A 25,433-nucleotide genomic window follows, 5' to 3' on the forward strand; every position below is an offset into this window, starting at 1 on the left:
AAGCAGCAGTCAAGGAAACAGCCTTTTCTTGTTCGGTCCAATGGTTGGCGGTCGCAATAGCTTCGAATTGTCTAAGGTATATGGACCAAGAGGACTTCCCATCGAATGGTGGTAATTTAAATCTCATATGATGCGATGTTTCGTCTCTCGGTGTTTCATCCTTCACTACAAGATCTAAAGCTACTGCATTAACTGATGGTTGTACTTTTGTATCAGTTATCATGCTCTCTAGTTGTTTGATCTTCTCTTCTAGCATTTCTTTATTGTCGTCTACACTTTTCTGTATCTTATCGAATGTTCTGGAAACTTCTTCAAATTTCTCGTCGGTCTGTCTACAAACGTCTTTTATTACTTGAGAAACACTTTCAAATTTCTCATCGCTTTTTCTAGAAGTTTCATCGATCTTTTGAGAAATGGTTTCGAATTTCTCATTGTTTTTTTTTACTAACTTCTTCAAGTGTTTCGTTGTTCTGTTTACAAACTTCTTCAAGTTTCTCGTCGCTTTTTCTAGAAGTTTCATCGATCTTTTGAGAAACACTTTCAAATTTCTCGTTGTTCTGTCTAGAAGTTTCATCGATCTTTTGAGAAACACTTTCAAATTTCTCGTTGCTTATCTTAGAAGTATCATCAATCGTTTCAGAAACAGTTTTTAATTTCGATAAGATTGCTTGTTCTGCTGACTGGAAGTGGAACGTCTCTGGATCATCTCCGTTCTTCGTTAGGACTTCCTCGAGTCGTGCTTGTAGGACTATCTTGAGCCCACTGCTGTCCAGATCCCGTTCCTCTAGCTGTTCACGGAGCTGTTTTACTGTAAGTTCTCGTAGCAACATCTTTGGTCGGCACACACGTACTTTCCAAAATGTCTTTTAAAAGTCTTTCCGAATACCGAACAATCAACGCACTTTAACTATTCCCGACGAATAAAGTCCAAAAGTCTTTTAAAGTCTCTCTGTAATTCACTTATTTATATCGCACTAAGTTTACCGAACACCGACACCAACTGTAACGTGATTAGTGTAATTACTTCTAATTACAATAAAACTAGCGGTTCGTAATTTATATACGACTTTATTTATATAAGTTACAGACGAATTTATCTTATACACTTTAGCTTAAGACTAAACTCTAATAACAGCGCGCTCCGCTTAAATAGTCAATAGGTCCCGTTCTCGAAATGTCTACATATCCCTCGGCCTAATGAATATTCTGGAGATCTTCACTCACAGCGCCGTCGCTTCTGTGACGTCACGGCTACTGTTATTCCGACGGTTGGAATTCTCCCAAGCCGGGGACTGTTTATTGCGCCGATTCGAAACTCTTTCGTTACACTATTGATAGCGGTTCTCAGTGGTACTGAGTACAAATACTGATTACAAAATACTGATGTATCTGATCCTTGTACTGAATTGAGTAGGCAACTTAAAAACGGTAGTTCCGTACATGTAACTAGTAACGTTTTAAAAATATCTTACACGTCCCTAGTAGTCGTAGCGGTATGACTTTCGAAAACATCGAATTTGATCATAAGCGGATGCATAAAAAGATATCTTACACTGAGTATTCTATTTCTACATACCTTTATAATAACAAGCATAAGTTAAACAATGCATTGATTGTGATTGCAAAAACGGTTCGCATGTTTTGAATAAGATTTTTGCTGATTATGTTTTTGCTAAAATATTAAATAACACAAAAAATACAATTCACAACCATCATTTAATTTTTAACGATAAACAAAAGTCTAATAAATATATGATGACAAGTTTAAAATTGATCACCTTTGTCGATAACAGTGTCATAAATAGATATTTTTTACCATGAATCATTTTCCAATGATTGTGTGGATTTAGAAATACATAATAAACAATTTTTTGATCTGTATAAAGGAGATTATAATTATGACACATTATGGTACTCCTTATTTTTCAAATAATATGCTCTTGTAAACACATAACTTTGATTTATTGGCTAAAGCCAAACTAACTAGATACTTCACAAGAAATTAAAAATAATTAACATGTAAAAAATTCACTGTTTTAATCAGATGTATTATATTCCCTACTATTTCAACAAAATATTAAAACGAATAAACCAAAACTTGTAGAGTAGTGCTGATTGATACAACAGAGCAATAAAATGATATTCATTCAAGATAGTGTAAAATATATCGCCGCTTATTCATTTCAAAAAGTTCCATCTCTCAAACAAAAACACGTAAAAATATACATCTGGCGGTGAGTCACCCGTCCCAAGGCCCAGAAAACTGTACGTTGACGACAGGCCTTCCCAAGCTCGACCTGCGAACACATGAACTGATAGTAGGATGCGCAGAACGGTCTACGCAGTCTGTCGACGCGGATTATGTCTGGCTTAGGATCAATTTGCGCCGGGGCTAAAGACTTTCATGGCTGGGACATGTCCAGAGACAAGGCGATGCAAAAACAACAAAGAAAATATTACAATGGAAGTCGAAAAAAAGAAGGCCCAGAACGAGATGGTTGGATCACGTGGAAGACGACCTGAAAACAATGAACATAAGACAATGGAGAAGAAGGGCACAAGAGAGATATGAATGGAATGACATAGCCAGACAGACAAAGACCCATCCAGGGTTACGATGCCAAAACAAGAAGAAACCAAGAAACACGCATTTAAAAATACAAACCTACTTACCGAGCCTTTTTGAAATTTCCGAATTATGCATTTTCGGATTCTCTTGTGCAATCTTCCGTCGCTGCAGTCTTGACCAAACCATGAAAGCGTTCATCGGCCTTTTGATATGATCCTCTTGCTTCTTAGCCGCTTGTCCCGATTGTAAGGTTTGCGGGACTCCCAAGGAGGCTCCACCTAAGGAAGCCATTCTTGAAAGTCCCTCCGCGGCACTGAATCCGCCATCACACATTTGACCCACGGATCTGAAAAATAAAAAATAATTTATATTTCAATTTAATGAGCAAATACGGAAAATACTGAGCCATATAACACACAATAAGGAAAGGTTTGAATGTTACAGTGTGAAAAGTTTTCATTTTTTTTGTTCATACCATCATCATCATCCTTGGCTCTACAACGTCTTCTCCTGTTATAGAATTAGCTTCAATTCCTTCCTGCCTCTTTTCCTAACTCCATCCGGTCTTTGTTTGGTTATAAATGTGTTTTGACGGCTCCATCTCGTTCATTCTCTCTAGTGGCCTAGCCACCGCAGATTGTTTAATTTGATGAACCTACCAATACTAGTTTCACTATAAAGGCGGTAAAGCTCAAAATTATAGCGTCTAAGCCATAATCCGTTTTCCTGCACCCTTCACGCCGCCATAAATATGTCATGAGGATTTTACGTTCAAAACAGCCTAAATGTTCTTCATTGCTTTTTGTCATCATCCACGTATCTGACGCGTAAGTGACGACAGGCTTCATAAAGGTGCTGTATATCAATATGTTCGCTCTTTTTGTACCTATGTAACTATATTTGATGTTAAAAGTTTCTTTAAGAGGATCGGTACGTATTTTCGGCTGCAATGCTATTCAAATGGGGATTCATTTTTTTCGTATCCTGAGAAAACTAATAAGTATTTTTGAAAAATTTAAACGCATAATGAAAGATTACGTTATTAGCGAGGGCCGAAAGTCCATGAGAACTTCTATAATGTTTATTTAAATAAGTTACAGGGGTGAAAAACTAAGAGAAAATTTAGTGTGATTTTTAATTTCAAATATCTCTTTCATTCTGCATTTAAATTTTTCAAAAATATTTATTGGTTTTTTCAGGATTCGAAAAAAATGAACACAATGCCGTGGTAATATTTTCCAAATCTATCTTTGTCTTACAACGCACTCAGCCGAATATAATATTGTCAGCATATATTGTCAGTCAGACACTGACAATCAGTGACAATTTTAAATATTTGACATTGCATCGGGGATATTTTGAGGTATTGATTAAATATTATTGATATATAGTGTATTTGATAAATAATTGATTTAAGACGTGAACTTAATAAAAAGTTATTTATTGTGTATTATTTGTGGAAGATCCAAGCAGAGAATACATCAGGATAATATATTCTGTGATCCAAGTATTTTGTTGTTAAAGATGTTCAAAATTGTAAGCGTTTCATAACAATATATTATTAAAAATTCACTTTAACACTTTTCCTCTTTTCTCGATTGAGTATTAGTTTTTGTTTTACAAATAAATTATTACAATCACTGAATACATAGTTAGTGAAAAAATTATCACATTTATTAACTGAATTAATAATTTGCAATTATAAAAATAACAGTTATCCAAGAACATTCAAAAGCCATCTCTTTAAATTAATCATGACATTTTCAAGTAGAATGACATTCTAGTAATGTTTACATATCCATACCAGTGTGAATTTTACTACACGTAATTTGCCGTGTAAAGACAGAAAAAGTAGGGATACACGTAAAATATTTGCGAATTATGTACCCATAGCCTTAATCCATATAGTCCCAGTAATGAAGCTTAAAATAGGACAAAACCTCGCAATTTTTACAGAATGGATCGATTTGCTTGAAAATTTGAGAACAAGTAGTAGATAGTCCAAGAATAAAAATCTATATACTGCCGGTAGGCGCTATTACCATAGGGGTGGTTGCCACCCCATCTCGGGGTGGAAATTTTTTATTATATTTTGACTGCAAAAATTGGTAAAAACATTCATTCTAAGCAAAAAACGTTTTATATATTTTTTTGATAAAATTAATAGTTTTCGATTTATTCGCTATCGAAAGTGTTTTATATCGAAAAAATCAATGTTTTTAATAAGGTTTCTGCTAATAACTCGTTTTCGTTTTATCAAAACAACTTTACTTAACTAAAATGTACCTTTACTTAACAAAACCGTTTTTTTTTATTTTCTTTAAGACCAACAGTAATCAAGCTATGCTTTATTATATGTTAGCTCTTCTTCGTCAAATGATAAATATTGTAGTTTCAAAGTCAAAAGACGGGAAAACTATGCATTTATCGAGGATAACTTGTTCAAACTAAGTTAAAGTAACTAAAAATATTTATGTCCAGAAATAAAAACAAGTCTCTAGCTCAAAAATTAAGTTACTTATAATGAAAAGATTGTCGGTCCCTATTTTTTCAGCGAAAAAGTGATCGGAAGTAACCCCCTAATCACCACCCTAATTAAAATTAGTCATTGACCTGATTTGGTCTTCATTATTTATGTATTATTAATAGGTTTTAGAAGTTTGACCGGCTTAGAATGATCAGTTTTTAAAAAAATGGAATTAAAAGCGATTAACGAATTTTTGTAGTAGGGAAAAATGGCCTTTTATTCAGAATAGAAAGATTAGCATCAGAGATACGAAAAAATAATTAAATATGAAATTGTAGCTTATCTAATTCCCAAGAAACTAATTTGTACAAATTCTTTCTACGGCAAAAATTGAGTGAGCTATTGACAATTAAAACTTGTAATAACATGCAAAAACCACATTTACCAACCCTTTCAAAGTCACCGCTTTTTGCGACTGAGGATTTCAAAAAGATTTAATATTAATAGTCTTATATATCTTGTAAAAACCTACAAAAATTTTTTGACCAACTTTCTAATATAAAAAATAAAAAAGTTACGGTTAAAAAATCAATATATTTTTTTGAAAAAATAAAAGTAGAAATCCAACTAGAAGTATAATAATGTAAGTTAGCTGTGTTTTTAGTCATTGGCCTTATTTATTCTTCTTTATTTATGTAATATTCTTGAAGTTTGACTGGCCTAGAAATGATTAGTTTAAAAAAATGGAGTTAAAAGCGAATAACGAATTTTTGTAGATTGGTAAAAATTGCCATTTTCTTCAGAATAGAAAGATAGCATCAGAGATACGAAAAAATGTTTTAATATGAAATTGTAGGTAGGTTTAATTCCCAAGAAAATGGTTTGAAAAAAATTTTTTTACGGCAAAAATTAAGTGAATTGTAAATGAGTAATATCGAAAAACATTGATTTTTCCGATATAAAACTAACACTTTCGATAGCGACTAAATCGAAAACTATTAATTTTATCAAAAAAAATGTATAGAACATTTTTTGCTTAGAATGAATGATTTTATCAACTTTGGCAGTCAAAATATAATAAAAAATTTCCACCCCCTAGATGGGGTAGCAACCACCCCCATGGTAAAAGCGCCTTTTGGCATCATATAGATTTTGATCCATGGACTCTCCACTACTTATTCTCAAATTTTCAAGCAAATCGATCCATTGTAAAAATTGCGAGGTGAAAAACTTCGGTTCCTGGACTAACAGCATGCTCTATTTGCTAATTAGATACATACGTCCGGTTATTTCTGCAGTTATTGTGTTACTTTGGTTGATTTGTGTGCCTAGATATATGAACTCTGTTACTCCTTCGAAAGTATACGTTCCAACTATTAGATCTTCCGGTTTTTTGCAACTTGCTTATTGTTTGTCCATTCAACGGCGGATCCAGCAACCTTGCAAGGAGGGGGCAATGAAATAAAAAATTTTCTCGTCACTCGTGTACGCAGGATTATTTTTCGGTACTGTTACTTTATTTTTCTTCATGTACCATGTCCTTTCAGAACGTTGGTTACTATCATAGCTATCTTAATTTTATTCACTGCCACCCTAAATCAACCACGAAGTGCTTTTTCGTCCTGGACTGCGTTTGCCTTCTATTTTCACTTGCATGATATTTTGTAGCAAACTATATTTGAAATTTCTCATTACATTTCCAAAATACTCCACTTATCTCTTCTTGATGTCTTCTATAATCTCAGTAGTCTTGCTGAGAGGTTCTAATATTGTGGAGTTTCGAATCTTCTTCACCCAAGATACTTTTAAAATTCTTCTATAGAACCACATTTCGAAAGGCTCAAGGCGATTTAGGTAAGTAGATCGATTTATTCACAGTCCAAGACTCGAGACCATACAGTTAGACCGAGAACACGTACTTTGGAGAAGGAATTCTGTTTTATGTTTCATTCCGTTATTCAGTTGTCAACAGGACACAAAACTCACTATTTATTTTCAATCGTAATTATCTCTTTCTTAAAAAAAGGCGACTCCAGGCGAAGTCTCAAGGAGGGGGCAATTGACCCCATTGACCCCACCTTGGATCCGCGCCTGTGTCCATTTCACATATGTACTTTGTTTTACTAGTATTAACGCCTAGCCCCATTCTTTTTGCTGCTGCTTCTTATTTTTGTCTTCAGTTATTGTTGTTCCTTCTTCTTCTTCTTCTTCTTCTTCTTTAAGTTCCATCTTCTATCGAAGGTTGGAAATCATCATGGCAATACGGACCCTGTTGACTGCCGCTCTAAATAGCTCTGCACTACTGCATTCGAACCATTCCCTTAAGTTCTTAAGTCAGGATGTTCTTCGTCTTCCCACATTTCGCTTTCCTCGGATTTTACCTTGCATAATAAGTTGTAATAATTAGTATTTTTGCCCTCTCATCACATGTCCCAAGTACTCAAGTTTTTGTCTTTTGTTAGTGAGTATTATTTCCGGTTGATTTCCTATCCTTCTAGTTACTTCCACGTTTGACATTCTTTGAATCCATGATATTCGTAGGATTCTTCTGTAACACCAAAATTCAAAGGTGGCCAACTTATTCAGATGGACTTGTTCTAATGCCCACGCTTCCAAGCCATAAAGAAGAGTAGAGAACACGTAACACCGAAGCATCCTTAGGCGTAGTTCTAGCCTTATATCCCGACAACAAAGAAACTTCTTAAGTTTGTAACGTTACAAACGTCACATCTTTGATATTTTATTTTTAAAGAATTATTTTACCATATTTCCTTTAATATTTCATTAATAATTATCTTCTTCTAATTGGTTTACCCATTTTCCCCTTTAAAAATCGGTTGGCGCTCTCTTTTATTACCTTCTTTTATTATCTTCTATTTAATATATCTCTTTCATTTAAATCATCATACTGAACATACCTCGTATACATTCTTACTCCGTAAGTATCTGTCTCAATACGGAACATGCTGCTACTTCATAGTACTTGGTTGTCATTTTAAATGTCGTTTTCAATGACAGTGTCACTTCATCGACTTACTCACCTGACATACACTGGAAGGGAAAAATGAATCCTTAAAAAGGCATGTAATTCCAAAATTAGATCATTTTATTTCAACAAATCATCTTCCTCTTGGGGTAAGAATATTATATTGTAATTATATTTCTCCGTCTAACAGTTTTTCTAATTTTTTTTTATCTAACCTTCAAATGTTCAACCATGTGTTTGATTTCTATATTTCTTTTCATCTATTGATATGCACGTTTAGTAATCAAAATTTTAACTATTCTCATCTAAATTCTATGTAATTTAACCTTGCCACTTACTATTTCTGAATACTAATTGGCAAAGGTGCGATTTGGTTTTCTTCTTGATGATTGATATGTGTCTTTATCTTATAGATTTTGGGAATAAAATCACTTTCCTCCCTCCGGGAGCTGCAAGCATCCTCAAATCGCCGGCGATAGAACAACGAGGACCATGTCATCAGGGCTGCAACCGCATCACCAAGACTGCAACGACCAACATCCGTAGGCCTGGTGGCCTAGAACATCCACGTCTCCAGAGCCAGTTGCAGAACCAGCAGCAGTACCATTCGACATCAAGAAGATACCAGCAGTTGCCAAAAGCCATAAGTATAACCCAGAATTGTTAGTTTTTGGCAAGAATTTAAATACGTTTGTTAATGCAATTTACTAAGTCATTTTATTTATTATATCTTTTATGAAAAATAAACATGATTAGTTAAAAACTATGTTTTGTTTGCTTCCATTCCAATTTTCATAGTTCATATCTGAGGTTAGGACAAGACGAACACACACCTGAGTGACTGAGCTAAGCTAAGGGTGTAACGATGGCTATCTTGGTTAGTTGAGGTAATATTTTCGAATATTATTTCAATTAGCGGGGTAGTCCATCGCTTTTTCGTTTCAAGTTTAATGAATGATGCACATGCTATTTCAATATGTGTCTTAATTTCTTTGGTTTGGTCTACATTTGATGTTATACATGTTCCTAAGTATTTGTAGTTGTCCACACTCTCAATTACAGTATCTTCAATAGTCAATTAGATGTTTGCGTGTAATGATTTAGTCATGATCATGCATTTAGTTTTCTTTAAATTCATCTTCAGTCCGTACTCATGAAAGCGTTCATTACGTTCTGTAAATCATTGTTGTTATCCGTTATTATTACTGTATCGTCTGCAAAACGTAAGTTGTTCAAAACTTCTCCATTTATAGATATACATACCATCTATTGAATCTGAGAGCGCTTCTTGAAATACCGCTTCACTGTAGATATTGAAGAATAGTGGGAACAGCAGGCAACCCTGACGGACTCCTCTCTGTATTTTGATATTTTGGGTGTCCTGGTTGTCCACAGTTTGATTCCAATATATTTTAGATATAATTTTCTAATTTTGATATCACGACTGTCAATATTTTTGCTTTCTCATATATCTACAAGCTTGTTATGTTGAACTTTACCAAATGATTTTTCAAAGTCTACAAAACACAAGTACATATCCTGATTCATGTCCATGCATCTCTGGGTCAGCACATTCAAGCCGAACAAAGCATCTCTTGTGCTCATACCATTTCTAGAGCCAAATTGGCTGCCACTAATTTCACATTCATGAGTTTTAACAATTATGCTGTGTATTATTTTCAAAAATGTTTTAAGCGTGTGACTCATTATAAAGATATTGTTCTGTGATCTGAGCAGGTTGTTGCACTTGATTTGGGAATTGCTACAAATGTCGATTGCAGCCCTTGTCTGGAGATTGTTGTTCCAGGATACTTGAATTCTCTGACGCGCTCAAAGTTAAAGTCATCGAGGTGATGTTCTGTCCTATTCTATCTCTGTTTTGGTTATTGCGGCTCGTATACGTATATTAAATTTATTTTTACTTTAATTTATTAGGAGTCCCATCTTCTCTGTTTCCTTCTCAAAGCTGCGACGAAAGTCTCCTTTCCTAAAATTCATCTTTGATTTGTGCGTTACCATCTTCATTTGGTCGACATACTACTATAATAATTTTATTACTGCTACACTTACACAGATATAATAATTATAATATGTATTAGAGTTTTCCTATTAAAATTATAAAAAGCATTTTTATGAATTTTATTAAAAAACAAAGAACCAGATATTTTATTTATTTTCAAATACTTATTTTTATATGGTACAAAAGAAGCAGTAATTAAAATCGTCGTATAAAGCCCTATTGTCAGAGCATTCCATTAAAACACAATGCAATGTTTTCCTAACAAAATTTATTCGAATAATAAACTTATCATCGAAAGGAAAAACAAAGCAATTCCATTCTCAGTGAACAAATACACAACGTTTAAATGCTAAATAGAATTATGCCATGAATATCTTAAAACATAAACTAGACGGAAGGATGACATTAAAACCATGAGCATGAATAAGTAGTATGTAAATAAAGCTCTCTAAAGTTGACAGTTTGTTTGCAATTCCAATTAATGTTTTATTCATTGGTGTTGGATATTGTTAACCAACAGTTAGGTATGAAAATGCTTATATAAATGATTGTATTCCACAATATTTTGTAAAATAAGTAACAGTACTGAGTGGACAAACTCAATATTAGAAGGATGTAGAATAGAGAATTTAATTAATTACGGCAACGTCGCACGTTCATCGTGTTTAAACTATTTTTTTAAATAAATCCCATTTAATTTGCAATCTGTAAATTTTACAATAATATAAGATGGTGAAATCACTGACGGAAACATTAATGAGAAAGCTGGAGGCATTCGAAATGTGGGTGTATCGACGTATCCTCAAAATATCCTGGACGACTCACACCACCAACGTAAAGGTACTGCGCCGAATGGGAAAACAAAAAGAAATCTCTTTCTCAATTAAGAAACGGAAACTTGAATACCTCGGTCATATTATGAGACATGATAAATATCATATACTCCAACTGATAATACAAGGTAAAATAGAAAGCAAACGCGGACCCGGAAGAAGAAGACACTCGTGGCTTTAAAACTTACGCCAATGGTTTGGACTAACATCGATCGAGTTTTCAGAAACGCCGCAAACAAAATTATAATTGCTATGATGATAGCCAACGTCCGCAACGCACAAGGCACATGAAGAAGAAGAAGATAACATACGGAGCAGAGACCCTAACATTCACGAAAAGGTCAGCAGAAAATCTAAGAGTGACCCAGAGGGCCATGGATGGAGAGAGCCATGGTAGGAATCACAAGCAGAGACAGAATACCAAATAATACCATCAGGCAAAGAACAGAAATCAAAGATATAGTAAAACATGTAGCTAAAATGAAATGGAGATGGCAGGTCATATGTCAAGAAAATTGAGCAAATGCGGTGTAGTAACTTTTTATATACGTACGTCATACTTCTGGGAGAAGTATGTGATATTCCTTCTTTGACAGAATATCTTAAAACATAAACTAGATGAAAGGATGACATTAACACCATGAGCATGAATAAGTAGTTTCTAAATCTTCTTCTTCAAGTGTCGTCTCCCAATCGGAGGTGGATATCATCATTACTATCTCCACTCTATCTACTGCTGCTCTGAAGAGTTCTATAGAACTTCTATAGAACCACGACACTCTCCTTCTTCATATATATATATATATATATATATATATATATATATATATATATATATATATATATATATACTCCTTCCTCCTCTTATCTTTCCCTGTATTATCAGTCTTAGCATTCCATATCGCTGTCCCCTCATTACGTGTCCAAGATATTATGGGATTTTCGGCAAAATCGCTGTCCCCTCATTATGTGTCCCAGATATTGTGGGATTTTCGGGAAATTATTTGTGGAAACTTTCTTATTTTTATTGTGTTTATTATTTCGCATTCTTTGCCTATTTCTCGCAATATACCCGTGTTTGTTTTTTTCTGTGTCCATGCTATACTAAGCATCCTTCTGTAACACCACATTTCAAATGACTAGCTTATTTATGTGTTCTTGCTTCAATTTCCAGCTTTTAAGTCCATATTGTAGTATCGAGAACACGTAGCATCGCAAAGCTCTTTTACTCTCAGCTCCAATATAAGGTCTTTGTTGCACAGAATTGTTTTCATTTTTACAACCGCATTTCTTGCTATTTCTGTTGTGGACCTTATTTATGTTTTTTGATCATTATTGTCTGAAATCCAGGTTCCTAGGTATTTGTATTTATCAACCCTTTTTATCGGTACATTTCCCAAATGTATGCTTGTTTTTATATTTTTTTTAGTTATGATCATATATTTGGTTTTGATATGTTCATTCTTAGTCCAAATTCTTTTCAGAAACTGTTCGTTTTGTTTAGTAGTAATTGGAGTTGTTCAGCAGTTCAGTGGAGTTGTTAAAAGTCCTTCCGTGAATATTATTCCTTCACTTTCAGATAGTAATGCTTCCTCAAAAATGGCTTTACTATATACATTAAATAGTAATGAAGACATAATACATTCCTGCCTAACACCTCTCCTGATTTCAGTTTCTGGACTGGGTTTGTTATCTATTAAATTTTGTGCTCTTTGGTTTCAGTGAAGGTTTGTTATTCTAAGTCCCTTTTGTCTATGTTTTTTGTCTTTAAGAATTTGGGTTAATTTTTCACGTCGCACTTTGTCAAATGTTTTTTCAAAATCAACGTATAGTCCAGAGAAATAAGATTTTTCTCGTGACACATCCCCCTCCAGGACGAAACCAAATTTTTTTAATAGTATGGACATCTATATTAATAACCTATGTGTTTCCTGCAGCCGATTTTGATGATATACATAGTTATAAACAAATGAAGATCAAAAATCGGTAAATTTTCACTTTTTTCGTCTATTACTAAAAAGTGAAGCATTCTAAACAAATTTGGGAATAAGAAACTCATAAATCATATAAAAAACTTTAATATGTCGTTCGCTGAATATATCTATCCTTATTTGTTGCTTAGAAAATTGCAAAATATGTAAAAATTATGTATGTTTATGTAAAAATTAAGTTAGAACCTTCTTATTACACGGAATGCTGAGACTTCTTGTGCTTAAATTATATTTTAAATTTCAAAGCAATTGGTCAAATAGCTTAAAAGTTATCTAATTTGTTTATCCCAAATTCATTTTTTTTGCAACACTATAAAGTCAGAAAATTATGAGGTTATAGTAATACTTCGGACAGTTTATGAAAGAAGAACATATACTATTAACATATACTATTAACTTAATTAAGAGGGCCGGCGTAGCTCAGGCGGAAGTATGCTTGGCTCCTCGAGTGCTGGTAGGCCGGGGTTCAAATCCCAGCGCCGGCAAGAACAACTAGACATTTTTAAAAATATCTATAGGCCCCAGGTCGACTCAACCTGAATAAAATGAGTACCTTGGGTAAAACCAGGGGTAATAATAGGCGGTTGAAGCGTAGCACTGGCCCTGTTACCTTCCTTGTACACCGTATGCCCTAGATATAGCATACTACCCTGCTATTCGAGGTGTGCAAGTACTTGGAGGGGATACGAGAAACGATCGTACGCGAATAGCGGAGAAATATTGCAACTTTCTTAAATAATTCATATTGTCAATTGAAATTGTCAAATTGACGTATATTTCATACCTAGTGTCATTGAAGAAGAAAAATTATATATTGCTCCACAATATTGATATGATATGCAATTATTATATAAAGGTAAATTTAATTTATTGTATTTGGCTTGCAGTACTGCATTTTAATAACTAATTTTATTTACTACATACAATTGTTTACATTTTAATAACATAACCTGAATATTACTTTTCCTTCTTATTATTTTTTTGGACTATCGCCTCGACAATAATTATCCAGTAACCAGGACTAATATAATTGGCCAATATAATTATTAAAAGTGCGAAAAATGTTGCTGAGCGTAGAAACCAGGTGTCGCTTTGTCGAACTGGCACGGTCCCAATACTCCCAAAGCCGCATCAGCGGTATAAAACGGGAGACTATTATTAACTTAATTAAAAAAAAAATGACAAAAAGTAACTTAAAACAGTGTAAAATTATTTTGCAACATGTCGATTTTTTGCTTATTTATAAAGAATTACAATAACTTTTTAACCGTTACCCGTAGTAAAATAATTTTTTCATATTTAGAAAGACTGAATTTTTATACACATTTAGAAAGAAAAACAATTGTCCTAGGACAATTAGGGACGAAGTTAGCAACCCCCCTTTTTTAATACACATGTTCTTGCAAAATAATTCTGCAATATTTAGAATTATTTTTTGTCATTTTTTTTAATATATGTATTAATAGTGTAAATATTTTTCTTTCATAAACTATCCAAAGTATTACTGTAACTTTATCATTTTCTGACTTATAGTGTTGCAAAAAAAATTAATTTGGGATAAACAAATTAAATAACTTTTAAACTATTTGACCAATTGCTTTGAAATTTAGGGTGTGGTTTAAGCACCAGAAGTCTCAGCACTCTGTGTAATAAGAAGGTTCTAAGTTAATTTTTACATAAGTTATGAATATTTATAAAAACTCAAAATTTATGATTTATTTTGCAATTTTCTAAGCAACCAATAAGGAAAGAAATATTCAGCGAACGCCATATTGAAGTTTTTTATACGATTTAGGAGATTCTTACTCTCAAATTTGTTTAAAATGCTTAACTTTTTGGTAATAGACGAAAAAAGCGAAAATTTATCGTTTTTTGATCTTCATTTGTTTATAACTATGTATATCATCAAAATCGGCTGCAGGAAACATATAGGTTATTGTCATAGATGTCCATACTACTCAAAAAATTTAGTTTTGGCCTGGAGGGGGTTTTGTCACCAACATGATATTTTTTCCTTATTTCTCTGAACTAGTAGGAAACATGCACATCCACATTGTTATCCATTGTTTCTTTTTGTATCTGGTTGGTGTCAGAATTTCCTTTTGACTTTTATCTCTTTCTGTTTTTAATAATTTCTATTTTGTCTCCGTTTCAGTATTTTGCAGCACATGTTCTTTAACATTCATTAATCGGTTATTGATTTCATCTGTCAGGTGTTGTCTTATTTGTGGGTTCCTTAATTTACCTGTATCGATTTTTGCATCTGTTATTCTTCGTTTTATTAGTTTCATTCTGAGCCCAATTTTGGTCACTACTAGATTGTAATCTGATTCTATGTAGGCACTTGGATATAATATATGTTTTATCAGATATAATTGCGTTCCTGTATCTTTGTCTAATTAATACATACCTAATCTATTTGGTTTCTTACAATCCTCTCTTCTTGATTTTCTGGTGACTTCCAAATATCTAATCTTCTCTTTGGTATTTTAAACAATGTATTAGCTATAACAAAATTATTGTTTTGGCAAAATTCGATTAGTCTTTCACCCTTTCGTTTTTGTTGCCTAGACCGTATCCCCTGTACATTCTTCTACTTTTTCTTCCCCAACCTTTGCGTGAAAATCTCCCATGATAATTATAACATCTTGCGTTTTAATGGATTTCAAAATATTGTCTAGGTCTTCGTAGAAAGTTTCAATATCTCTCTCAGGTTTGTCCGCAGTTGGAGCATAAACTTGTAGGATGTTTATTTTGGGTTTATTCTGGTTTAATTGTAAGAGTATAATTCTGTTGGAGTATGGAGTGAAATTCACTACAGCTTCATCAATGTTTTTGCTTCATCTAGTTACAAAACTGTAAAGCTTAATTCAACCTACTTCAACATTGTAAAACAAAAAAGTTGAAGTATGTTGCTTTGGTGGAGACACAGCTTTAGCTGATTTTATAAGTTTTATATATACAGTGTGTCAATTTTAAAACTTACAATGGCTATATCTCACGAACAAAAGCTGATATCGAAAAATGCTTGAAACCGTTTCTAGGATAGTAGGGGGGAATTAAAATGACATGAAAGAGAACTCACCCCCATCAACCCCCTAGGCCCCACCCATCACAACCAAAAAAGTTTAAATTGCAAACCCCTACTTGTGATACATCATTGAAAAGGCTATAAAAATGCTATTCAATGATATAAATAATAATTATACAGGGTGAAGCAATAATTGTGAAACTTTGGCTTAAATGAGAAATTTAATAAGGTTTTGTTGAATTACAAATTTATTAAAAATGTCAATTAAGTAAATACTGAATGTAAATTCCGTTGTTTGGTAAACAATAATACAGCCTATTTTCAAATTCTGCACGAAATTTAGCAAATGTTCTAGTAATAGGGCGACATACTTGAGTAATTCTTTCTCGCAATTCCCCAAGTGAAGCAAGTTGAGTTTTATAAACAACTGATTTAGGGTAACCCCATAGAAAAAAGTAATATACTATCCTTCTATAAAAAGTACTATCCAATGGTATAAATAATAATTATACAGGGTGTTAATATCAGCTGGCTTACTATGACTTTTGTATTTGTAATGCTATCTCCCGGACTATTATTTTAAATGGTAAGTGTCCGCTCGTAATTTGTTTTGTTAATTAAAACTTAATTTGCCATTTTTGCCTTAAATCAGTTGTTTATAAAACTTAACTTGCGTCACTTGGGAAATTGCGAGAAATAATTACTCAAGCATGTCGCCCTATTACTAGAAAAACATTTGTCAAATTTCGTGCAGAATTTGAAAATAGACTGTATTATTGTTTACAAAACAACGGAACCCACTTTGAACATTTACTTAATTGACATTTTTATCAAATTTGTAGTTCAACAAAACCTCATTAAATTTTTCATTTAAGCCAAAATTTCACAATTATTGCTTCACCCTGTATAATTATTGTTTATACCATTGTATAGCATTTTTTATAGCCTTTTCAATGATGTATCACAAGTAGGGGTTTGCAATTTAAACTTTTTTGGTTGTGGTGGGTGGGGCCTAGGGGGTTGATGGGGGTGAGTTCTCTTTCGTGTCATTTTAGTTCCCCCTTACTATCCTAGAAACGGTTTCAAGCATTTTTCGTTTTCAGCTTTTGTTCGTGAGATATAGCCATTGTAAGTTTTAAAATTGACACACTGTATGTTGCCCTGTACTTGGTGATATATTCAGTGACAAAGACGTTAGTAGTGTGACGCCTCACAACCCGGCCTAATTCTTCTCGATACTTCTCGGCGTTACGAGACAATACCATTCCTATCCACGGCGTTCGGAGCGAGCGCTGCCGAAGTATATATAAAGAACAGGAATCCAAGCACAGGCCAGTCAGTCAACGATTGAGCCGCGACGCGTAATATAATTGTACTTCGAATCGGTTAATGAAATGTATATATTAGTTATCGTTATGTTTAGTTAATTAAATCATAAATTTGAGTTGTAAATAAATTAGATGTGTTAGTTGGTGTTATTTGTAATCATTAAAAATAAATAAGTGATGTAAATAAAATAATATAAGTAAGTCTTCCTTTATTTAAATTAAACTTAGTGACTAAAGATATAAATAAATAAAATAGTAGAGTCAATCGCGTAACAAAATGGTGCAGAAGTGAGGATACTTGAAATACATAAATTTAACGTAAATTTTCGGTTTAAATAGAGTGTGGAACTTTTAAAAATAAATAAAATATAAATCGTAATAAATAAAGTGTGTGACAATGTCTTCACAACATAAGAAAATCACTGAATTGATCGTTAAGGAGCTCCGCAACCAGTTAGAAGAGAGAGACATGGACACTACTGGGAAAAAGGCTGATCTAGTCGAACGTCTAAAGAACGCTCTTCAGGAAGAGGGTCAAGATCCAGAAACCTATTTGTTTGAAGACAAGCATGCTGCTGTGATCTGGTCGATTTCGAAAGTTTCCTCCGATGTTTCTAAAGTTTCGACAGACATTACATCGTTAGAGAGCAAAGTTTCTAGTGAAATTTCCCAAGTTTCCTCGGATGTTTTGAAAGTTTCGACAGACATTGCATCGTTAGAGAAGAAAGTTTCGGGTGATATTTCATCCCTTGACAGCAAAATGACTAACGAGATCTCTAGGGTCACTTTGGATTTTGACGACAAGATATCGTCCATAAAATCTACTTTTGAAGAAAAGATCAAGGAAATAGAAAAGAAAATGCAGGAAACGGAAAAAGTAGACAAAGGTATGGAACCCATCTTAACAGACATTAAAAATGATGAAACCAAATACAAATTGGAGCCACAGTCGATAGTTGAAGGGAGTGTGAGTCTTGCTCGTGTTAAGGTGCCAAATTTCGACGGAAAGTCTTCCTGGAACAGTTATGTGAAACAGTTCGAAGCAGGTGCAAGAGCGAACGGATGGTCTGAAAAAGACAAAGCTGTAAACCTGGTTATTGCTCTTCGAGGAGAGGCTTTAGATGTACTTGAGACCATAGCAGTAGAGGAAACTAATGATTATGAACAACTAATGAAGAGACTAAACATGCGCTATGGGCAGGAACATTTGGAGTATGTCTATCAGGCGCGGCTTAAAAACCGACGACAAAAGAAAGATGAAGCTCTTCAAGAATATGAACTAGATATTGCCAGGTTGGTACGATATGCATATCCAACAGCTCCCGAAGACATGGTGGAAATATTGGCTGTTCAAACATTTATGGATGGTCTTCGTGATTTTGAAATGCAGAGAACACTGCGATTAGCTCGTCACAAGACGCTGGTCGATGTATTGTCCGCGGCCCTCGAGTTCGAATCAGCTACGCAGGCCTCTGGTGAGTACAATACAGTTCGAACTGTGAAAGAAGAAGAGGATGAAGACAAACTTGACCAGCTGGTAAATATGGTGAAAGGCTTTACATCGAAGAAAACGAAGACCATGAATTGCTGCAATTGTGGTGAAAAGGGGTACGCACGGAGTTTAAGGAAGAACGCAAATCAAGAAACTCGCCAGCAGGAAATAAGAGAACGCACAGACCCTAGGGGGGCAGCCTCGACTCAGAACTCCTCTAAAGACCATCTAATACTAATAGCTTCTTTGAAATGTCCTGAAGATAGTGTATATGTGGATGGAGAAATAAATGGTAAAAAGTATACATTGTTGGTGGATACCGGAGCGACCAGGACCATTATACGACCGTCAGTTTTAAACAGCCGTAAGAAACTCTTACCAACGAGGTTGCGACTGCGGACTGCCACAGGTGAAAACGCCAACACCCATGGAGAAATCCAGATACAATTAAGGATTGGAGCAGAAAAGTTCGTCCATACTGTCATGGTTGCAGACATCGAAGAAGATGTTATATTAGGAATGGACGTAATGAATTTGCATGGATTTCAGTTGGATTTTAAGAACCGGGTAATCAAAGTTGGCAACGAGGAGGTATTTCTTCATCCACATGATGACAGCACTATGCTAGCAGCTATTAGAGAAGATACAGTTGTGCCTGCGAGGAGTGAAACGATCATCGTAGCGCGGCTACAGGGAATTGTAGAAGAAGGAACACCTGTTATGATGGAGCCATGGAACCACGACGAGGAGGTTGGCCGAGGGATCATAATTGGAAAGGAATTGGTTACTTCTGCTAAAGAAATTCCCGTGAGATTGATTAATGTCAATGACTACCCGGTGACCATCAAGAAGGAGACAAAAGTAGGAACTTGTGTACCCGTGACGTCCATAATCCGTCAGACGACAACATCAGATAATTCCAACGACAAGTTCGACCAAATGGTTGCAGTTGCAGGCCAATCTCTGAATCAAATGGAAAAAAGGAAATTAAGGGAATTTCTTAGGCAATATCGTGACATATTCGTACCGAAAGGAGGAAAGACAGGAAGAACGACAGTTGTCAAACATAAAATTGACACTGGTACCGCTAGGCCAATTCGTCAATCAGCTCGACGATTACCACAGGCGAAGAGAGAGGAAGCTGAAAGGATTGTTCAAGAAATGAAGAAAGACGGGGTGATAGAAACTTCTACGAGCCCATGGGTCTCTCCGGTGGTCCTGGTCAAGAAGAAAGATGGAACTACGAGGTTCTGTGTGGACTACCGTTTGTTGAACAATGTTACCAAGAAAGATAGTTATCCTCTGCCTCGGATCGACGACACGTTGGACACATTAGCTGGAAGTAAATTGTTTTCTACGTTGGACTTGAAGTCTGGATATTGGCAGGTAGAAATGGATCCAGTGGACAAAGAGAAGACGGCCTTTACGACAGGATCTGGATTATGGTAATTCAACGTTATGCCGTTTGGACTCTGTAATGCTCCTGCGACATTTGAGAGGCTGATGGAAAATGTGTTGAGAGGGTTATCTTGGAAAACATGCCTGGTGTATTTAGACGACATAATCGTTTTGGGGGAGACGTTTGAAGACCACCTGAAGAATTTAGAAGATGTTTTTAATCGACTTAAAGCTGCCCAGTTAATGTTAAATCCCAAGAAATGCCAGCTATTTCAAAGTAAAGTCAATTATTTAGGCCATATAGTCAGCAAAGAAGGAGTGGCCGTGGACAAAGGAAAAATCGATTCAATTAAGGAGTGGCCTGAACCAACTGATAAACATCAAGTGAGAAGTTTTCTGGGACTATGTACTTACTACCGGAGATTCATTAAGAAGTTTGCAGATATTGCTAAGCCATTAACGCGACTTACAGAGGAAGCAAGGGATTATTGCTGGGATGGAGACTGCCAAACGGCCTTTGAAACTTTGAAGAGGCATTTAATTACAGCGCCAATATTAGGGTATCCACTGCCAGAAGGAGAGTTCATCTTAGATACGGATGCAAGCAATGTGGGAATTGGAGGAGTGCTGTCTCAGATCCAAGGAGGACAGGAACGAGTCCTTGGATATTTTAGTAAAGTGCTTTCAAAACCTGAACGAAATTATTGCGTCACGAGAAGAGAACTTCTAGCAGTAGTAAAATCAGTGGAACACTTCTATCAATACCTCTACGGAAGGAAGTTTCTAATCCGAACCGACCATGCCGCCCTTAAATGGTTAATGCAGTTTAAGAATCCAGAGGGTCAGATAGCCAGATGGATTGAACGACTTCAAGAATATGATTTCAAGATCGAGCATCGGGCCGGAGTTAGCCACAGGAACGCTGATTCTCTATCTAGAAGACCGTGTCCAGCAGAATGTTCCCATTGCAACAAAACAGAGTCAAAGGAAGCAGCAGTACTAAGAACAACAGTGGTCAACGACGAGTGGACGCCTACCAAGATCAAGGAAGAACAAGAAAAAGATCCAGTTTTACAGAAGCTTCGAAAATGGAAAGAAGAAAATCGTCGACCATCTTGGCAAGAAATATCAAGCCTAGGCTCAGTAGTTAAGACGTATTGGGCCCATTGGGACTCATTTATCTTGGAAGACAGCTTGCTCAAACGAGTAATAGAAAATGATGATGGTTCAGTGAGGAGAACACAGTTGGTGATTCCAAAGAGCAGAATAGCCGAAGTACTTCGTCAGTTACACGACAGTCCATCAGGAGGGCATTTTGGTGTAAAGAAAACCCTTCAGAGAATTCGGGAACGATTTTATTGGATGAATAGTTCCGACGATGTGAAGGACTGGTGTAAGAAATGTACTACCTGTGCTACAAGTAACGGACCCTACCGGAAAAGAAAGGCTCCTATGAGACAGTACAATGTTGGAAGTCCGTTTGAAAGAATAGCTTTGGATATTGCCGGGCCATTTCCAGAAAGTGATAATGGATGCAAATACATGTTGGTGGTAATGGATTACTTCACGAAGTGGGTGGAGATCTACGCAATTCCAGACCAGAAGGCCGCCACTATTGCAGATGTGTTAATCAAAGACTGCATCAGCCGATTTGGAGTACCTCTGGAGATCCATAGTGACCAAGGAAGGAACTTTGAGAGCGATATATTTCAAGGAATCTGTGATAAACTAGGCATGAAGAAGACAAGAACCACGGCCTATCACCCGCAATCGGATGGAATGGTGGAGCGTATGAATAGGACAGTCGGCAAGTATTTGACAAAGATGGTGTCCAATCATCAACGAGACTGGGACCAGTACCTTCCGTTCTTCGCAATGGCCTATAGATCTGCTGTTAATGAATCAACTGGCCAAACACCAGCAAAAGTCCTATTTGGACGTGAGATGCGTCTACCCTGTGATCTAGAGTTTGGATGTCGACCTGGAGAAGATGTTGCTGGTGAGGATTACGTGAATGAATTACGAAGAAGAATGGACGATATACATGAGTTGGTCCGTTCTAATCTTCAGATCGCTAGCGACCGAATGAAGAAACGATACGATACCCAAGCTGAGAAGGGATGTTTCAAGGAGAACGACAAAGTCTGGCTTTATAATCCAAAGAAGCGAACAGGTTGTTCTCCCAAGTTGCAGCAGTTCTGGGAAGGTCCGTACCTCATTGTCAAGAAAATCAATGACGTTATCTACCGAATAAGCAAGATTCCTAGGGGAAAGCCGATGATAGTCCACCATAACCGGTTGGCGCCGTACGAGGGAGACCACGAAGTTGATGAAGAAGTGGAAGTCAACCAAGTTCGAGAAATACCTGACCTTACCTTTGAAGAGTTCATGGGTGCCTACGGAGGTACCGGTAAAGCAAGACATGGTGTTACCACTGAAGAAAAGCGAGATCTTCTCGCACTTCCCGATGACTATTCGCTGGCCCATACCATCCCGGCCAGTATCAAAGACGCACGAGGGTTGGCATCCGCCTTCCGAAGGAAGTTTGGTCGAGTTGCAGAACTTCAATGCCAACTGCCAGCTCCTGGCAAAGCATTGAAACTCCAAGATGCATCACGTTACCTATTCTATCTGGTAACAAAAGACACTGTCCATGACCAACCTACCTACCAAGATGTATGGGATGCATTAATTCAATTGAGAGAGCACGTGTTGGAGTCCGACGTGCAAAAGTTAGCCATGCCAAAGTTAGAATGCCGCCAATTAGACTGGAGAGTTATCCGAAATATGGTAGAAGAAATTTTTAAAGACACCGAGGTCCAGGTGTTAGTCTGTTGCAATCCGCATAGTTACTGGTGCGGAGAGAAGACCGTCCCCTGTCACTTTTATACAACTGGGAGTTGTAAAAGAGGGTCCAGTTGCAGATACCAGCATCCAGTTCCAGTCCCGACAAGGTTCCAGGAGGAACCATCTTTTAAGGAGGGGGCAATGTGACGCCTCACAACCCGGCCTAATTCTTCTCGATACTTCTCGGCGTTACGAGACAATACCATTCCTATCCACGGCGTTCGGAGCGAGCGCTGCCGAAGTATATATAAAGAACAGGAATCCAAGCACAGGCCAGTCAGTCAACGAATGAGCCGCGACGCGTAATATAATTGTACTTCGAATCGGTTAATGAAATGTATATATTAGTTATCGTTATGTTTAGTTAATTAAATCATAAATTTGAGTTGTAAATAAATTAGATGTGTTAGTTGGTGTTATTTGTAATCATTAAAAATAAATAAGTGATGTAAATAAAATAATATAAGTAAGTCTTCCTTTATTTAAATTAAACTTAGTGACTAAAGATATAAATAAATAAAATAGTAGAGTCAATCGCGTAACAGTAGTAAATTTCTTGGTGTACAGTATTGAACGTCAATTCTTGGCTGCTATTCTTTATTTCCGTCACTTTAGTTAGTACCTAATATCTGGTCGTAGGTATTTTTTGCAATAAGCGTAGTGTCCATAAAATTTTACAATTTTATGGACAAAGCTTACATACAGTCAAAAAATAACAATAACAAATACAATTTACTAAAATTAGATAAATCGTCAATATACAGAATAAAAGATAATTAAAGTAAAGCAAAAACAACATAAAAATAAATGGTTTCTTTTTTATTAAAATCGGGTCTCTTGCCATCCCCCGACACGTGTTTCTAGGTTTACCCGTTATCAAGAGGGCTTTGCAAGAAGACCGATCTGAATCAAAACGTCCGTTCTGTTCTAACCATAAAAACAATATAGGTATTGCAAAATTTATATAAATTGCAAATTGAACTTACAACAAATAAAATACAACATTAGGAACTACATAATAAGTTTTAAGTGCTGCATAGGAAACCCAATTTTCTTAGTTATTCATTAACAAAATTCTTCTACTGAATAATATGGTCTTTTAGATTGATAGACTTTTGTCATTTTATGGAACTTTGGGAAAGATGTTGCAGATTTAAGTTGTAAAGGGAGATGGTTGTATAGTTTTTTTGCAGAATATAATATAGACTTCTTTACTAATTCAGTGGACAGGATCGGTAAATAAATATCAAAGGTTGAATTTCTGGTGGAGTAGACATGATAAGGCCCTGCTGGAAACACATGAATGTGTTTACGAATTAAGCAAACCGTTTTTAAAATACCCATATAAAGATGACAGTTTTAAAATTCCGTGAAATTTGAAGTAACTTCTGCAATATGTAGTTCTTCTGAGGGCAAACAGATATCTTATTGCTCTTTTTTTCAATTTAAAAATAAAATCAGATTGAGCAGCTGTACTAGAACCCCAAAAAGGAAGACAATATTCCATATTGAAGATGAGACTCGAACAACTAAAAACATGTTATTTTAGAAGATGCTAAATTGATTTCCCTTGAAACAGATCTTATTGAATAGCAAGCTGAGGTGAGTTTCCTACTTAAGGGAGCGTTCAAGTATTACGTAACGCGATTTTTCAAGATTTTTGACCCCTCCCCCCCTACGTAACGCACTTTAATGGGCATTTTGAAGATTTTTGACCCTCCCCCACCGCCAACCTGCGTTACTTAATACTTGAACGGTCCCTAACGAATAGATATGAAGGGATCATTTGAGGTTACTGTCTAAAAAAATACCAAGAACTTTTACAGAATCAACGGTACTGATCTGGCTGTTACTAGGAAGCAAGGGTTGAAGAGCTTCTTTATAGGATAATGCTGCTGTCTTATCCACGTTAAAAGAGTAAATTAGAGTCAGACCAGGTTTTTATCGTAAGTAGATCAGAAGTTGAAGTTATAGTTGCATGAAGAGTTGCAATAGTTGAGTTGCTCAACTGTTACTGGTATCATCAGCAAAAAGGAAAAAATTTCTATCGATTTTTAAATTAGTGATGTCATTTATAAAAATAAGGAAAAGTAGAGGACCCAATACTGAACCTTGTGGTACTCCACATACAATGTTTTTGAGACTAGAATCAGTATAATTTGCTCTAACCAGTTGTTTCGTATTATCCAAGTAGGATTGCAATCAATTCAAAGAAATTTCATTCTCAAGGACTTTTTTATAGAGAAATAATTAAGAATGTATAAAAAAAGATAATTTTATGGGTTCATTGAAAATAAAATGTAAACATCAGTTAATTGAAGACAACGTACAAACGCTCTCAAACAAGTAAACACAAAATTAACTTTGCGATAATCCAATGTAGACTCAGCTGAGACTAAGCGTTCCGACGGGCGTCGGGTCAACAAGAGTATTTGTAAAGGGCGAATAAGGGATAAACAACCCCTGCAGGA

At 35.6% G+C, this 25,433-nt stretch overlaps 1 protein-coding gene across 2 annotated transcripts in view; it reads right to left on the bottom strand.

The window, feature by feature from the left end:
- LOC114338469 (transcription factor sox-2-like) overlaps positions 1-25,433 on the bottom strand; it is a 318,719-nt gene that overhangs the window by 272,965 nt on the left and 20,321 nt on the right. For both annotated transcript variants that reach the window (XM_050649367.1, XM_050649366.1), the window contains exon 2: positions 2,674-2,915. In XM_050649367.1, the coding sequence (XP_050505324.1) occupies positions 2,674-2,915 (242 nt within the window). The remainder of the gene's footprint in view (positions 1-2,673; positions 2,916-25,433) is intronic.

This window comes from Diabrotica virgifera, chromosome 4 (genome assembly GCF_917563875.1).
Source record: "Diabrotica virgifera virgifera chromosome 4, PGI_DIABVI_V3a".
NCBI lineage: Eukaryota > Metazoa > Arthropoda > Insecta > Coleoptera > Chrysomelidae > Diabrotica > Diabrotica virgifera.